This window comes from Arachis hypogaea, chromosome 15 (assembly GCF_003086295.3).
Source record: "Arachis hypogaea cultivar Tifrunner chromosome 15, arahy.Tifrunner.gnm2.J5K5, whole genome shotgun sequence".
Classification (NCBI taxonomy): Eukaryota; Viridiplantae; Streptophyta; class Magnoliopsida; order Fabales; family Fabaceae; genus Arachis; species Arachis hypogaea.
In genome coordinates this window covers 15391904-15410696 of record NC_092050.1, presented here as the reverse complement: position 1 = coordinate 15410696, position 18793 = coordinate 15391904, and the positions used below count along the sequence as shown (strand labels likewise).

Sequence of the window (18793 nt, the reverse complement as noted above, 5' to 3'; positions counted from 1 at the left end):
TGTTCTCCGTCGTAGGGGTTGTGGCAGTCTCCCACCTACGTTCGGATGTGAAAGTTGAATTTGGACTTCTCATTCATATTTCTCGCAACCAGAGGAAGGTGGTAGGGCACGCTCCCTCGGAATATTTCCCTTTGAAAGGAGAAGGTGGTAGGGAACTCATCCCTCGAAATTATTCCTCCTGAAAATGCGATTTCTCTCTGATTGTAAGGTGGTAGGGCACTAACCCACGGAATCATACGGCAACCAGAGGAAGGTGGTAGGGCATGCTCCCTCAGAATATTTCCCTCAGAAAGGAGAAGGTGGTAGGGCACTTTCCCTCGGAATTATTCCTCCTTATGCGCAATAGAGAGACTAATCCGGGAGTTGTCGGCCGGATTTTTTGTCGGGTTTGGCATTAACCGACATGTGATATCACAGCCAATAGGGCAGACATTCATCATGTACATCTTTTATATGCTTGCTTGCTTTGTTTACTTGAGTTTTCCTAATTGTATAACATGCCTTCCTGCTTCTTGACCTACTTGTTGTATATGAATATTATCTGTGTTTTATTTGTTTGCATTAATTATGATTGTCCGGTGCTGAGGAGGTTAGGTAGGCGGTGGTGATGGGATCGCACATAGGATAGGTTGGTGAAGGCTGTGGGACAGCGGTGTTTGGTTAGAGTAGAAATCCCCTAAGATAGATTACCCGGTTTATTTATGTTACGGTTTATATATTATGCTTATCTGTTTTAGTATGCCTTAAGATTGAATCTTGTGATGGGTATGGAGCTTAGGATTACCTTTGGCGCCCTGGGGTCTTATATCCTACATCATTGGGCACTGTTACCATACTGAGAACCTCCGATTCTCATACCATATTTCTGTTGTGTTTTTCAGATGCAAGTCGCAACCCACCTCGGTGAGTTGTCTAGTTGGTGACAAAAGCGGAGGATCCGAATATCTCTTTTCAGTATTTTTGGCTCATTTTGTATATGTCTCTCACTTTTGTATTTTGTTTTGCTTAGAGGCTTGTATTTGAGAGAACAAAACTTGTATAAGCTATTTTTACTGTCTGGTTCTGTATATCTGTATATGGCTAGCCAGCTTAAACTCCGCGAGCCGTGGCTAGCTTTCTATGATATTATATACTTATCTTTTATTATATCTTATCTGTTTCTTGTGCCTTAAGATAGTAGCTTCGTTAGTACGTTTTGTGCTTTTGAAATCCTATTTTGAGCTATATCCTTCATCGGGCTTCTAGATTATACTATTCTTTTTATATATATATATTATACGTATGAGTTTAGAACTGTCGTAATCTCTGATTAACCTTTGCTTTACGACACGAGGTAAAACTTAGGCTAATTAGGGTGTTACACCAATCACCCATCCTCTTTTCATCGTTATTTTTCAATTCCCGTTCCCCACCAAAACATCCCCCAAATTGTGCACAACACTAAAAAAACCCCAAAAATTTGCAAATGCACGAACCAATTTCATATCCGAAAAGCAATGCCGGCGTGAATTGAAACATGAAAGAAAGAGGAGAAGAACCTGAAACAACACAACGAAAGCAACGATTCCTTCAACAAGGGCAAGACCGACATTGACACCGAGCAAGAGATGCGGAAAACAGTTGCCGCCTCTGAGCTCTGACATCTTCCCACATTGTCCCTTGTCGTATTCGCTTTTGGAAGGAATCGGTTAAAAGAGGTGGCACTAACGCTGACACTGACGGTAAGGATGCTGGTAACCGTGACGAGGAGACGAGGTGGAGAGGGAGCAGAGGCTAACGGCGCAGCGAGGGTGGTGCCGGTGACGACGGGGATGTGAGCTCTTCCAGGGTAGCCAGGGTGAAAGAGTGACCAAGGGATGTGAGCTCGATTAGGGTAGCCAGGGTGAAAGAGTGTCGTTAGGGTTGGGGACCGGGTTGAAAGAGCGTCATTAGGGTTGGGAACGGGATTGGGGGCCAGGTCATTAGGGTTTTTTTTTAAAAATAACATTTTGGCCACGCTTTTAAAGTGTGCCAAAAAAGTACCAGGATATGACCACATTTTGTAATTGTGGCCGTAATGAAACCATGTCGCCACTCTTTTAAAACATCCCTCTTTCTCTCTATGGCCACGCTTTTGAAGCGTGACAGAAAAAAAACATGGCCGTTTCTCTAATCAATTGCCACCCTTCCAAAAGCGTGGCCGTTGACCCTTTTCGTCACATTTTTGAATCGTGGCAAGAAAAAACGTGGCCAAATCTCTATTCAATCGCCACCCACACAAAAGCGTGGCCATTGACCACTTTTGGCCACGCTTTTGAAACGTGGCAAAAAAAAGCGTGGCCATAGGCCTTTTTTTGTAGTGTAGTCTCTGTGTGTAGGACTTCTGTGCAATTAAGACAAGTTGCTATGTGATTAGTAAGCTAAGACAGATATACAATTAATATCTAATAGTTTCATAGCAGAAGATAATCAGACGTACATTTACTCACAAAATGGTCCCGAGATCGTTGATCAACAAAGCTCACTTTGTTCTCCTTTAGCGTGCGGGTGTACTTAAAAGTCTCCGCCAATATGGCCTCGCGGTCCAATGACTTCGACTACACAAGTTGCATTGAAATACAAAATTATTAGAATGCCTAGTAATGATATGCAAAACAGATTACATATCAAAGTTATTATTAATATTAAAGGAACTACATGCCAGCCTGGCCTTCATCTTCATGAAGGTCACCGAGCCGTCGGTGTACTTTGATGACCTCTCCGATGCCCTATTAGCTCGGTTGGTGAGACGCCGATGCCTAAATCCTGCATTGACCTCCCAATGAGTTAACAGGCCCTTTTTTTTATCTTCAGTCTGAGCCAGCGTGTCTGCTGGTCTCGGTCATGGTGAACATCACCCAGCATCTACGGGAACCCCTGACCCATCCCATAGTCAAATATCTTCCAGATGGCCAAGTCATGCTAAGCATCCCAAATGAAGTGCAGCTGCAACAAAGAAGCTTTAAATTCAATTAAACATGATAGAGGATATAAACTAGTTAAAAATAATTAAAATAGAAACAATGAAAGTAATTACCTCCCATTTCTCAAACCAGCGCTGCTTGGTCTCAACGGGGATCTTCGGTGTAGCTGGGTCAGAGCTGGTCGTACATCAGCTTGATGACATTCATCATCTCCTGAGTACATGCATTTGGGTTTGGAAAAAACCTAACAACAACCCACAAACAAGAATCAACCTAAATTCACTAAACAGGAATCAATTTTCAAAAAATCTCAGCAACAATAGGAATCATAATCAATAAAACTAGAAAACAATAACCAACAGCTTTCCAAATCAACCTAAATCCACTAAACATGAATTAATTTTTAGAAAATCTTAGCAACAATAGGAATCATAATCAATAAAACTAGAAAACAATAAATAGGAAATATATGAGCATTGAACGTGATACTTATCTTGTGCCGTCATCAGGCCAAATGCGCAACTATATGATGGTAGGTGATGAAGGAGCATCAGTTACTGTCTCACTGCCGTGGGTGGACTCCGGGGCTGCGACATCCATCGCTGGACTTGGCGTCGCCGTGGATGCGGACTGCTGAGTGGCAGGATGCGGCATTATCGTCGTGGATGGTGGCACGTAGTTTGAGTTAGGGACTATGAGGAACAGCTGGTTCGCTAAACCCGCAACCTGTGACGTGACTGGGGTGGTCATAGTAAAGGGAGAGGATCCAAAAGTCCCGGGGGTACCGGAGGAAACCCTCAGTCTATCTCAGCCACGGTGCGACCACGACTGGCAGCCTAATCCGCAGCACCTCTTCTAGTCGTCATGTCTGCATGTATCAAAATCAGCCGTAACACAGTCAATCAATATCTTTCAAACAATGTCAAACAACTCCAGCAATAATATTTAGCAATTCAATTCAATAATCAAAACACTTTTCAAAGTTAAAATTCAAAGTTCAAATTCAAAATCAAAATAAGAAAAACCAATTCAACAATCAACAAAACCTCAGCATATTCATAAACTCAAATTCAGCCATCTTCAAACACATATAAAAACACAGTCTCCATACTCCTCATATACATCATCTAACCAGGTTTTCATAGGAAAAAAAAAACAATTAAATAGAAAACAAAGTTCTTTTCACTCTACTAACAAAATCTGTTAGGATAATGTCTCATTCAATATAATCTATTAAAAGAAAAATAGTTGGATATAAACAACCAGACATAAACACCCATCTTCACTTTTATCAAACAGAAGAACATGTTAAACTAGTTTTCTTTTTTAAATATGCATCCTTATTAAGCAACATATGCTTCAATATAACTTAATTTCTCAATCATTTTTGGATCTGTTAAAATAGACAGCTTGGCAATTTTTTCAATTTACAACAAAATATTTTAGCCTAATATAGAGATTTCAATTAACAAAATAAAGTATAATCTAATTGAATTTCAACATGCACCAATATTAAGCATACAAGCTTCTATTTTTAATATTCACAATTGAATCTATTACTTATTATTACAGAGGCAGAATTGATTCAAAGAGGAGAAGCTAGGCAGCGGTGGTGACGAGCATATACCAGAGAGTCGAAGCTGCAGAGCGGCGGTGGTGGCTCTGTTGTGCGCGGCGGTTCGGAGAACGGAGAAGGTTAACGGTGAAGTGTCATGGAGAGAAGAGGGAGAAGAAGAAGAACGAAGGGGTCTTGGGGGTGGGTGGGCTAACGGTGACAAAAAGGGGGCTGTGGTGGTGGCGGTGTCAGCGGCGACAGATGGTGGTTTTGAGGAGAGGGAACGTAGAGGGAATGAGATGGTGGTTTTGGTGGTTTAGTGAGAGAGTGAGTGAATCTGAATGAAGAGAAAGAGGGTTTGCATTTTGAATTTACGTTTCAGTTACCGTCGAATTTACTGTCGGACTTTTCTGACGGCAAAATTTTGCGGGTCACCAAAATACATCGTTTTACTAATTGGCTTTACCGTCGAAAAAATCTGCCAATAAATCCAACAATAAAAAACGCACTATTTCATTTTTGTTTCCCTCCAAATATTATCGGAAGATTATAAAAATAGAATAGAATCTCTACAAAATCGACAGTACATAACACTACTAGAAACACAACTATTACCATCAAATTTTTTAACAGAAAAAATATCATATTCTAAGAATATATTTGTCAATATTTATTTTTATGGTCTCCTAACTAATATTGATTATATCTGATACAAAATTCAATGGTAATATATTTCCGTCGAAATTCGTATGATCTGATGAAATCTGACAATAGTGAATGAATATATTGTCGTGTAATAAACAAAATAAGGTTTTTGTTAAATGTTATTAATAAATGCTCAATTACTACTTTAAAGTTTCATTGAAATTAAATATATAAAAAGTTAATTTTTCTAAAAATGTTTAAGCTAATATTGTATATCACAGATCAAACTATAATGCTTAATATAAACCAATAAATCACAAATCATAACCAACAAAATACTCATGATTTTTTGCTTGTTGTTGCTTTGAAATTGAAATTGGTTTTCAGAGTAACAGTTATATGAGAATGAAACAAGCAAATTTTAGTCACCAAAAAAAAAAAAAAGAAACAAGCAAATTTTAATCGTTAAATTTTGTATGAATGACCATTATTTAAAATCAAAAGTCATGTAACTTAATATTTTAAAAAATCATGTAATTTTTTTATGAACTTTTAAACTTAATCACATCTTATCTATATGATTATATGTATTAAATTTATTTGTATAACTTTCATATAAAAGATTATATTATATTATTTTATTATACACTATTCAATTTCAATTTTACACACACACACACATATATATATATATATATCTTTCAAGTATACTAGTACACTGATATTTCAGTAAATTTTAACTATTTCTTAATTATATATCTTACCACCAAGCCCTAGTGTTTGTGAAGTCGAACGGTCTCAAAAATCGCCTCAGTGCGAGAAAAATTTCGGTACAGTATGAATTTGATTGACACAAACTTGTTGAAATTGAAATAAAAGAATTTCTATAATGAGAAGAGGATGATCAATTTCTCGTGTTGTGATTCTTCACCTCAATAGATCCAGATTTTACTAGTTTATTAGTAGATTGTGAATTTGCATGTCAGATCTGGTACAAATTAGATGATTATTTTGCTAAAAGAATGAAGTCGAAGGTCAAGCAATCAAATATGCAAGTGAAAATCGTAAAGTTGTAAAGCTTAGTTTATGAATACTTGACAAAAATAAAAAAGATATCCAACGCTCTCTCAACATTAGGAATGCCACCCTCCAATGAAAAATTTGTAGAATCAGTAACACAAGGTTTCGCTGAAGAATATAGTGCATTCATCACCATGATCTCATCAAGAGCCAAAACTATCACTGAAAGTGAAGTGGAGGCACTACTTGTGAGTCAAAAAGAATTAGTTGAGCGGTTCAAGAAGGTGAAACTAGAAGCTATTCAGGTGATGAATTTGTCACAAAAGTCTGATTCTAAGACAGATCCAATAATGGTTTATCAAGGACAAAAAGCTATCTGGAACAACAAGGCTATTAGGCAAGAGGTCGGAATTTCAGAGGCAGATTTAGAGGAAGAGGCTTCAGAGGTGGTATATCTAACTTTTATGGAGCTCGTATCCAGTGTCAACTATGCAGAAGGCTCGGTCACAGTCTGAAAATGCTACCACAGATTCAACCAGAATTTCTCCAATCCAAATTTACAAGGCACAACTTCACACTCACCAGTATCTCCCTCTATTTCCTTCCATCAACCACAATCACAATAGGAACAACAAGCTAGAGCTCTCCTTGTTGCTGCTCTACCTTCAACCTCTCTGACAGATTGAGCCTGATACTTAGATACTAGTACTTCTCACCACCTCACGTTTGACAGCAACAACCTCATCACAGGCTCAGAGTATGAAGGCACAAATAAGGTATTCATAGGTAATGGACAAGGTATGAACATAAGAGGTATTGGTAAATCTTCTTTATTTTCTGAGTCTCACCCCTCATCCTATTTCAAATTGCTAAACTTGCTCTTTGTACCTTTAATAACCAAGAACCTTATTAATGTAGCTAAGTTTGCCCGTGACAACCATGTATTCTTCGAATTTCATCCCTTTGACTGCTTTGTGAAATCTTAGGCGACTAGGAAAATACTGCTTGAAGGCTCTCTTAGGGAGGACTCTATCAGTTTAATAACATTGGTATCATTGCAAAGGCTGCATCAATAAATTGTGCGCAACAACCTAGTCTTGATAAAGTGCATACTCAAAACTCACAAAGTTTAAGAGCTTCGAATCGCATTGTAAGCACTTCTAATGTTGCTGGTTTAGAGAATAGTGTAGTTGTAGAACACAGTGAGTCTGATGTTGCGAACTAAGATACTAGTAGCTCAATTGAAATAAATGAGGTTGTAGAAGTTCTTATTTCTGATGTTGAGCATCAAAATAAAAGTAACCCTAGTGGCAATAATAGAGATATTGAATTAGTGCAGCTGATGCGTGTAAGTTTGGAGAACTGTATGATGTATGGCATAGAAGGCTGGGACATCCAACAACCAATGTAAGGTTGTAAAGAGAGTTATGGAATTGTGTAATGTTGATACTAGCAAATTTAACAAACAATCAAATTTGGTGATTAAATCATTGTGTAATGCTTATTGTCAAGGGAAGCATTATAACCTTCCATTTTCTTATTCAAGTACAGTTTATAAGAACTCTCTGGAACTTGTGTATTCAAATGTGTGGGGACCAGCTCCTACCATTAGTAGCTTAAGCTTTAGGTATCATATTTGATTCATTGATGCAGCAACCATGTTCACAAGTGTTTACTTGCTTTAAAAACAAGGCACATGTTTATCAAGCCTTTACTCAATACAAGTAAATGGTGGAAAACCAAAGTGGAAATAAGTTCAAAACCCTCCAAATAATAATGCTAAAGAATTTTTCTCCCAAAAATTCATGTAGTTTCTTCTTCAAAATGGAATAGCTCACAGACTAAGTTGTTCTTACACACACTAGCTAAATGGCAAATAGAATGCAAATACAAACATGTTACAGAGACTGGGCTTGCATTTCTAGCTCAGGAAGCCATGCCACTCAAGTTTTGGGATGAGACCTTCCTGACAGTAGCTCATCTCATCAACCTATTGCCTTCCCAAATCACCTCTCAAAAGTTCCTATTTGAGTTACTTCACCATAAAGAATATTATTACAAGTTTCTTAGAACGTTTGGGTGTGCTTGCTTTTCCCAACTAAGATACTACCAACCTCACAAGTTTAGCTTTAACTCTGAAAAGTGCCTCTTCCTTGGATATTCAGCTCATAACAAGGGATATAAGTGCTTGGATAAAAGTGGAAAGTTATACATCTCTAGGCATGTGTTGTTTAACGAAACTGAGTTCCTTTACCAATCCATGTTCTTCAAAATCAGTGATCCCAAACCTCGACACAGCTCTGTCCCTCATCTCCCAAACCTTACAACTGTCACCATAGTTCTAATCAAGACAAATCTGCCTCCACTACCACACTGCTCTATAGCTCCAGCACCACTCACCTCACCTCTTCCAATCACAATAGTTCAAGACCCTACACCTATCATGCAAACATCAACTTGTACTCCATTAACCGTAGAGTCATCCACACCCTAGAGACCTTTCCGAATCAATCACAAACCCAAAAAAATTTTGCAGATCCTACCAATATTAATCATGTTAATAATTATTCATTACCTGCTAATATCAATTTATCTCTCTCTACTTCTGTGTTTTTCTCATGTATTGCAGGGTTAGCTGAGAACTCTGAAGCTGCTGCACAAGATGCAACAAGAAATATGCACTCTATGACAACTCAGAGCCAGGGAGGAATCTTCAAACCAAGAGTGTTTGTCTCACTTCTACAAGAACAAGTTCTTGATCTCACATAGCAGGAGCCCACAACAATGGCTCAAGTGCTCGCCTCACCGTACTGGAAAGCTGTTATGGATAAGGAATTTGTAGCACTCCTCAAGAACAAAACATGGAAGCTAGTCCCAGATATAGTGGCGCATGAGGCAATACGGTGCAAATAGGTTTTTTGAGTGAAGCGACAACCTGATGGGAGGGTTCAAAAGTACAAAGAGACACTTGTTGTGAAGGAATTTCATCAGCGAAAAGGGCTAGACTATGATCAAGTCTTTAGTCCGGCTGCCAAGCTCGCCACTGTTTGAATAGTGCTCTTTGTGGCTTTGACCTTTGGCTGGAAAGTGCGCCAATTTGACTTCAACAATGCCTTTCTTAATGTGATTTGTTTGAAACAATGCATATGGTTAAACCTGATGGCTACACGCTTGGCACTGGGCTTGTTTGCAAGCTGGAAAAGGCTCTGTATGGGCCAAATAGTCCCCCCATGCTTGGTTCCTCAAGCTCAGTTGAACTTTAAATAAGTTTGGCTTCTCCAACACTATCTCTGACATGTGCTTGTTTGTGCGTCACTGCTTCAATTCTACAATTTATCTTTTGAGCTATGTTGATGATATACTGGTCACTGGCACTAATGCTGCTGATTCATCGATGAGCTAATTCATCAACTTGATGCTGTATTCACTTTGAAAGATCTTGAAGAAATGAGTTTTTTCTTAGGTATTGAAGCTATAAAACATAAAGATCAGTCCCTGACACTAAGGCAGACCAAGTACATCAAAGATCTCCTGAAGAGAGCAAAGCTCTTTGATGCCAAGCCAGCTCCGACCCCAATGATGAGTAGCTTAAAGCTCATAGCAGTTGAGGACACTCTAGTTGACAATCCTTTACTGTATCGATCAATAGTAGGCGGACTCTAGTATGTCACAATAATGCGGCCAGACATCCCCTATGCAGTGAATAAGTCTCGCAAGATATGCATTCACCCTATGAGCAGCACTGGATTGTCAACAAACGGATAATGCGCTACCTGGCTGGTACTTCAAAAATGGGTCTTCAGATGCACAAAAATTCTGAATTCAGAATCATTGCCTTCAATGATTTGGATTGAGCTGCCGATTTGGATGATCAGAGGTCGATCACAGGATGACAGGATACTATGTCTTTCTCGGAACCAATCTTATATGTTGGTTGAGCCGCAAGCAAGGAGCAATTTCTCGATCAAGTTCAGAAGCTGAGTTTTGGGCCTTAACTGATGCTATGACTGACACTATTTGATTGCAAAAGTTGTTATATGAAGTGCACCTCCCATCAGGTCCTGCTCCAACCTTGTACTACGATAACTAAAGCACATTGTTGATGACTAAAAATCCTATCCTCCATCATAGGTCCAAACACTTTGAAATTGACCTTCATTTTGTTAGGCATAGAATGGTACAACAAATATATCATGTTGTGCATATTCCTTCCCAAGATCAAATTGCGGATGTTCTAACCAAACCAGTTTTGCAAGCTCAATTCCTCAGCTTTAGACTGAAACTTTGTGTGGCAGAACCACTCCTTAGTTTGAGGAGGAGTGTTAGGTACGCCAGTTAGATACAGTTAGCAATTAGTGAGTTGGCACCATTCAGTTAGTTGATTTATTAGCTGAGCTGTTATACCCGTTAGAGTCACACACTAATCATGAACCTCATTCACATGTGTATAAGTATAATTCGTCTTAGTGTAACAAGTACAACACATCTTTCTAATCTTCTATGACTCAACTCTTTCTTCTCTAGTTTTTTCCTTCTCTTTTCTCTCTCTCTTAACCACACTTTATTAAGTCTCTGATACCTTTCATAATTAAAGGAAAAAAAAGTTGATCGATCCTAACCTAAAAACATCCTCATCATGGGTGCAAAAACCCCTGGCAATCACATGAAGGGAGGTTAAGGAAGGTGTAAGCTTGCAACTGCGAGTGCCAGTCCTAATTAGAAGAATCACTAACCGAAACATTCTATCAAACAGGTGGCGTGCATAAACTAAATTACTCTATCATTCGTTTATTCATTCTTAATCGATAATAGAATAGGAGCATATGCCTTAATATCTTTCTATTCCTAAGTCAAAAGTATAAATTAGCAAATAATCTTTAATTGTATACTAAAATATTCAAATTTCAATGTTAAACCTAAATTAGTTTAAAGTTTCAATCAGACTAAAACCATAATTAGCAAAATGATGTTCATTTTTATAGATGGAGAAAAAAAGTAGCAAAAATGAGTTGAAGAAGTGTGGGAGAGAACTATAACAAAGATGGTAGTGGATTTTTTGAGAGAATTATGCTGGAGAGAGAGGGGAAGAGGAGGTGACTTTGACGCGTGCGACTGAAATTGGTGAGAGAGAAGTGGAGTGTGTATATGGATTTGTTTTTCAATTTTTAAATTTTTGTACTTGTATAATGTAACTGAAATTGATGGTTGAAATTGATATACACATAATATAACTGTAAATAGAAATATAAACATAACCTTTAATTATTAAATACTAAAATTATTAAAATATATTTAAATTTTGTCAAGTATATAAATGTATCTACGTTCAAGAATCAGTAAAAAATGGTGATGATTATTGATAATTTAATGAAAATTCATATACAGTTATTTTTATATGAAATTAATAGATAAAAATTATTAAATAATAATTTAATTAAATATATTAAATTACCTAATAAATAATTTTCAATTAACAATTTTACCCAAAAGGCAACTGTATGTGAGGTTCTAGTTAATAATTTTCTAAGAGAAAATGTCACTGTTGAAAATCAAGTAATTCAATTTGTGTCGCACTGCAGACTAATGTGAATGAATGTGTGTACGTATGAAGATGCGATGGCTGTGACTAAAATGTTAAAACCTTTGAATAGAAATTAGAAAGTAAGCCTTTGATTAATATAGTCAATGCGGGCATCAAAAAGTGAAGGACCAAATCCGCCACCAAGTATATTCTGGCTTCAAGCCAATGGCAACAACTTTGATAAACGATTAGTGTTACAAAAATAATCACACACAAAATATTATTACGCTCCAAAAAGCCAACAGCACCCCAGGATGAGGGAAAAATAAATAAATAAATGTAGGACCCTTTATTACGAATGACAATGAGAGAAACAATTTAAAAGGATATATAGTGGTACCCCGTCATCTGGATAACCTAATCGTAGTCTATTGAAAGCAATCCTCCGATGACTTGGACCTTAATTAACCGTCCTTATTATGATTAATTAATTATATTATAATATTAGTATAACAAGAAAAAGGAACTAGCTCAACTAGTATTCACAAGAAGCAAAAACCAAAATATTAAACCATCTCTATTTTTCTAATTTGGTCATCTTCTCAACTTCTTGATTCTCCATCTATACCTAACACAAACTTGAACAACATTCAACAAATTCAGTCAGGTCTTTATGCATGTGCTATAATCTGTTTGTTTCAGTAAATTTACTATATGTGCTTACAAGTGAATACATTTTGAACCAACTATAGACATATTTCTATTGTTTCTTGGTTTATTTATTTATTTATTTCATGATAATGTAAAATATCCCCCTCTTATTAAAATACTGGTATTCAGTATATATTGTTCTATAAAAACGAGAGATAAGAGGAATAGTTAACGATGAGGACAGGAAATCCAATTAAAACCACCTCTTGACGATTAGACATAAACTAGTTATGTTCGTCTTTTTCCTTTGTGCTTGTTTGAGCCTTGAATATCAAAATGTACGTTTTTTGACCATACTCTCCCGCATCACTTTCTTGTTAGCTTCATAAACGCTTGAACTTGATAAGCACGCACCATCATGATTAACAACCCAATAGAATACACAATTTGATTCAGCGAAGTTGTGATTCATGCCATGATCATCCCTAGCATATATTAATTATTAATTAATTAATATAACAAGATCAATCAAGCAGCATATATAATTAACGGCTTATCTAGAAAGGAGGAGAAATATAATTTAGATAAGCGGCATTATTATGTAATATGTCATCGCGTGACTACATATATCTTCAATATTTAGTACTTTGTCTTATGTGACAAGTTAATAAAACTCTGAAGCACCACCAAATTGGGTCAACCAACTAACACAGTTCCTCAACCAAACAACTAAACCTGAACAAACCGTATCTGATTCAAACTTCAAACCCGTTGCAAGTTCCATTTAGACAAATCAGAGGCAAAAACAAAACCAACCCAAACGGTACAACTTAAAATATATAGTTAAAAAAATCAAAAGATAAACAGAAACAGTAGTTTACCCACCACTCACACTTCTAAAGTCAGCATCTCTCATAAAAAAAGGCAGAATCTTCTTATCTTTATCGTTCTAATAAACTTTCCTTTTGCTTCGATCATACCAAAGACTAGCTTCATGCGCATATATATACCATTATTCCAAATTCAAACTTATGATAATACCCTACCATTTGTTTATTAACTATTATTTTTTCCCTCTAATGAGGTTTCATTTACTCTCAAGCTTCATAAACCATAACTGAGCTCTTTCGTTTGTTTCGTTGCAACAAACGAGGCCCATACCCCAACATCATTAACCGTCAACCGAAGACACAGAACAGTTATGCTTCCGTTATTCGGTTACCTTCACTTAACCTTCTTCCTCTTCTATTATGTAACCGTCTTTAATTCGCGCCCTTGCTTTGGCGCCAGGATGGTTCCTGAATCCGAATCCGTAACCGTAATAACAGCCGAAACTCACAACGCTACTGCCACGTGGCAGGAATTCTCAAAGTTCCTTCACGCAGAGAGGGGCAGCCAAGTCAGCGGCATATGGGAGCTGAAGGAGTACTTCCACCGTTTCGGGTACCTCACTCTGCCGGAAACGGCGCAGAATTTCACTGACACATTCGACAAGCAGTTAGAGTCCGCACTCTTCCTTTACCAGAAACGGTTGGGCTTGCCGGTCACTGGAAAACTCGACTCCGAAACAATACACGCGATCGTGGCCCCGAGGTGCGGTGTTTCGGATGCTGCGCACCACAGGATACATGCCACACGCCACTACGCTTACTTCGACGGGAAGCCCAGGTGGCTCCGCGGTTCTCCGATGACTCTGACGTACGCTTTCTCGCCGAACAACATGATCGACCGGCTAAGCGTGCCGGTAATCAGAGCGGTGTTCCAGAGAGCGTTTTCGAGGTGGGCGACGGTGATTCCGGTGAATTTCCAGGAGGCGGAGTGGTACGACGCGGCAGACATCAAAATCGGATTCTACTCCGGCGATCACGGCGACGGAGAACCGTTCGATGGAGTATTGGGGGTGTTGGGGCACGCGTTCTCACCTCAGAATGGGAGATTCCACTTGGATGCGGCGGAATCTTGGTCCGTTGATTTTGAGCGGGATAAGTCAAGGGTGGCCGTTGATTTAGAATCGGTAGCAACGCACGAGATAGGTCACGTGCTTGGGTTAGGTCACTCTTCCGTGAAAGAAGCGGTAATGTACCCGAGCCTGAGCCCAAGGAAGAAGAAAGTGGACTTGACAATTGATGACGTGGAAGGGGTCCAAGCTCTTTATGGCTCTAACCCCAATTTCTCATTTAGTTCTCTCTTACAGTCTGAGAATTCCTCTAATTTCGCTGAAGGGCTAAAAAGTTGCTTCTCTAAATGGACCCTCACTTTAGCTCTTGGGTTCCTCTTATTATTTTTACGTCTATGATTTTTGTTTTTAATTCCTCGTTCATACATGAATTCCATTCTTTGGTTAGTCAATATATGTATGTAAAGATAGGATACAAAACCTGCCAAAAGCAAAATCAATACAAAATACAAATGATACAGAAATTCAACGGGCTAAGCCTTTGCAATTCATCTTTCTTAGTAATTTTGTACATGTTATTGTTGTGTCATTTTTATTTAAATATTCTTGGAATATTTCTTTTTCAAAAAAGGGTTTTCAATCAAGATTTCAATTTATAATTGGTTGCATCAATTATGGGTTAAATGATTGGAAGACTAGAACTTTATCTCTATCATATTACTAAATCTATTTTGGCAATTATTCATTCTCATATAATGCAAATTACAAAATTCTAATTAATGGTTGACAAAATTTTTGGGTAGATTTTATCTGCAATGGCACATACGAGACAAGAAAGACTCACTTTATCAGTTGGGATAAAATCTATAAACGGAAGGAGAAATATATATATAGAATTATTCTCTGTAATTTGTTTCTCTGACCTTTTTTAGCCTGTTGTTCAATTCAAAAAAAAAAAAAAAAAAAAAAGAAGTAAAGGTTATAACCTTTTAACATGGAAATTGGTAAAGCAAATGGACCTTTTTTTGGGATTTGAGACCGCATTTCAAAAAAACAAGAGCCGCGAAAATAGCGAAGAAGGTTGAGGGAATACATGATGACTTAACGAGACTATGGTCGTACGAAAATTTTAAAATAATAAAAATAAAAAGGAACTTGTCGTGAGAGGATAGAACATAGAATAAAATTGACTGAGTACATGCGTAACCTGACTATGGAAGAAATAGATTAGAGGTATCTCCTGGAACTGGAATTGAAGATATATATCCCTGTCGGATGGATATACACGGATGGATATACTAAGAAACTATCCATGTTAGCTAACGTTCCCATCCAAGACTCCTTGATTCCAAGTTGGGAAGAGATTAAACGTTTTCGCCGAAATGTCAATCACAATCATAGCGAGGTGGGCAAACACTCAGGCCTACAAACAAAAAAGGGACAAATTTTAATAATTTATTGATGTTGAAACTGGTAGAAATCCAATAAGTCTTCTTTCCATTATTGTTCTTCTTTTGTCCCTTTAGCAGCTTGCGCATGAAGAGTGGACATTAGAATTTAGAAACAAGAAAGATCTCTATAGTCTAATTAAAGGCCCAATATTTAATTCTACTAGATCCAACTTTTTTTTGGACAAAAAATGTTGACCGGAACCCTTGTTTGCGCTAGTAGGAGCCTAGGGGGTTTAGATTGGTGTCAGTTGCGTAAACTGTGAAAGACAATGGCATCATCGTGCAGCAGAATGTTACAAAGAGCATCGACACTTTCTTTGATTAAATCGGCGGTTAAATCAGGCGTTGCTGGTTGTCGATTATCAAGATCAGCCCTCCCCAAATCCACCTCCAAACTTGGCCGCTCATTCTTAATCAGGAACATAATTGCGGCGGAATTGGGATGCCTTGAATCGATGTTGCCACTACACGGCGCTGCTGCGTCGTGCCTAAGGTCGCGGTCAAGTTTTCAGGGTACTCTCTCGTGCAACTTTCGAGGCCCCTAACATAATTTGTACTAAGCACGTAGTTGATTAGGTATTCTCTTCAGCAATATGATTAGGTTTACATTTTCTGTTCTCTTACATGTTCTGTAAATGATTGATATATGAGAATGCCGTACACAGTAACCATTGTGTAGGAATTTCTGTTGCTTGCAGTTGTTTTGTTTAGTCTTGGCTTTCTTATGTGCCTTAAACTAAAGCTTGTTGCTGAAGTAAGATTAGTTGTAGTTATTCAAGTAAGAAAAACCGATATGGCATAGCTAGAACTGCAGAGAGTCAACTGATCTTGTTCTTCTCTGTATATTATACGTGCTTTTTTCAATTAAGTTGAATGCACGATCGTTCATCTTCCAGTTGTTTATCTTGTTGATTCTAATCTATATAACAAAGCGTAAGGGAGAGATTGTATTAGAAAGTATGGTGAGTTGGGTACCCAGCAAGATTAATTTTTTCAATATTGAAGTTATACTGTATTTCCTGCTCTTGCATTGTCATTCCTAAAACACCATCTTGCATCCTCCAATGCCTTATTTTCTTTACTCTTGCTATGCTTTTTCATTAATCATCCTACGGGAGCCCCACTTGAAGACAAACTCAACTTTTTCTTCTAGATCACCGAACAAAGATATCCATATTTAGGGCTGGGTAAAACAGCCTTACTATTCTGAAAATCCGAAAGATACCTTCCTGTGATGTGGATTCATGTGTTACATGACTCAACTTCTATCCAACTAGAACCTGCTTCTTTGCACACTTGTTTTTTACTCATGAGACCCCTAATTGCATCCACATCTTCCCATCTTCCTAAAGATGCATACATGTTAGACAACTTCACATAAACGTAATCTTCATCTCTCTCCAATTCAATCACCTTAGCACCTGCAGTTTCTGCTACTTGTATATCTCTCTGTGTTCCACAAGCACCAAGCAAAGCCCTCCAAACTAAACCTTGAGACTCAAAACCAAGTTCATGTATCATCCTCTCTGCTCTCCACAACTCTCCTTTTTGACCCATCAGCCGTATCATTGAACAACAATGCTCAACAGATGGTGTGATCCCATGGTCGTTTATCATAGATTCAAAGTAATGAATAGCAACTTCAATGGGAATTTGGTTATGGGAACATGCTGATAAAAGGTTAAGAAATGTGATGCTGTCCGGTTTTATATCTCCTTCCATTTTTAGCATCTTAAAGAGTTCAATAACCTGTACAGAATCACCATTGCGGGCATAGCCATACATCATAGTGTTCCAGCTTATCAGATTCCTGTTAGGCAGTTCATGGAAGATCGATTCGGCACGCTTCACTTGCCCACATTTTGAGTACATATCAATTAGTGCACTTCCAACCACTACAGATGTATCTAAGCCACACTTCATAGCACAACAATGGATCAACATTCCCCACGTTAAGGCTGCAATACCAGCAAGTCCATTTAAGATGATTGAAAATGTAAACTCATCCATCTGCACGTTTCTTGAGTGCATTCTGCTGAACATATCCAGAGCCTCTCTAGCTCGATTCCTATTAACAAACCCTGTAATTATGGAGTTCCAAGAAGATGAATTCGGAGTTGGCATAGTTAACAAAATCTGAACAGCATCTTCTATATTCCCCACATGAGCAATGCCGTTTATCAACCCATTATAGGAAATGGTATCAGGGTTGGGCATAAGGTGCAAAAACCTGTATGCAAGTTGAATGTTTCCGTTGTTTGCAGTTGCTGCTATAACTGAATTCCAAGAAATAACGTCCTTGTCAACAATCTCAGAGAAAACCCAGACAGCATCCTCAACTAACCCGCATTTACCATACATGTCAATCAAGCAGTTTGCAACAACAGTGCCATCAAGCATGCCCAATTTGACAACCACAGAATGAATTGACCTTCCCAATATGAACAGGCTCAGGTGGCCGCAAGCAGCGAGAGCAGACGTAAAAGAGAACGCGTCAGCACAAACGTCGGACCTTCCTAAGCACCTGAACAAACACAAGGCTCTCAGAAACTGGCCAGCTTGGACATAACCGGAAATCAAAGTGTTCCAAGAAACAGCGTTTGGTTGAGGAGTTTCATCAAACACCTTGTGAGCATAAGCAAGTAAGTGCATTTTCACGTAGAATCTGATGAGTGAGGCGGAGACATAGACGCGGGAAAAATGCCCCGAACATAGAATGTAACCGTGGAGCTGTTGTCCAAATGAGTAGGAGCCTAGGTCAGTAGTAACTCTTACTAGGTTAGCAAGAGCATATTCATTTGGTTTAGTCCCAGAATTGAACATTCTGGATGCTTCACATAACTCCAACTCTGTATTGGTTTCACCATGGACAAGGGAATTGATGGTAGTTACCCACATGAAATTACTACGTCCAATGCTAATATTAGTTTGATCAAAACTAGTGTTACTGCTATATGCCAGGTTTGAAGGAAATGCATGAGAATGATGTGCCTTCTCGAATTTTCTTGCTACATTGAAGAGAAACCTTCGCATGACTTTCTCTCTGCTATGCTAGGCTATACGTACTAGATTTTGCAAGCGACCGAAAAAATACTATTTGATTATTTATGG

At 38.2% G+C, this 18793-nt stretch overlaps 2 protein-coding genes across 2 annotated transcripts; one reads left to right on the top strand and one right to left on the bottom strand.

Annotated features, from left to right (window-relative positions):
• Positions 1–13363: 13363 nt before the first annotated feature.
• On the bottom strand, positions 13364–18767 carry LOC112749624 (putative pentatricopeptide repeat-containing protein At5g47460). The gene has a single exon (XM_025797922.3). The coding sequence runs from the start codon at positions 18713–18715 to the stop codon at positions 16925–16927; it is 1791 nt and encodes a 596-aa protein (XP_025653707.1). The 5' UTR covers positions 18716–18767; the 3' UTR covers positions 13364–16924.
• On the top strand, positions 13536–14778 carry LOC112749625 (metalloendoproteinase 1-MMP-like). The gene has a single exon (XM_025797923.3). It carries the CDS (start codon positions 13536–13538, stop codon positions 14628–14630), a length of 1095 nt encoding a protein of 364 aa, XP_025653708.1. The 3' UTR covers positions 14631–14778.
• Positions 18768–18793: the final 26 nt, after the last annotated feature.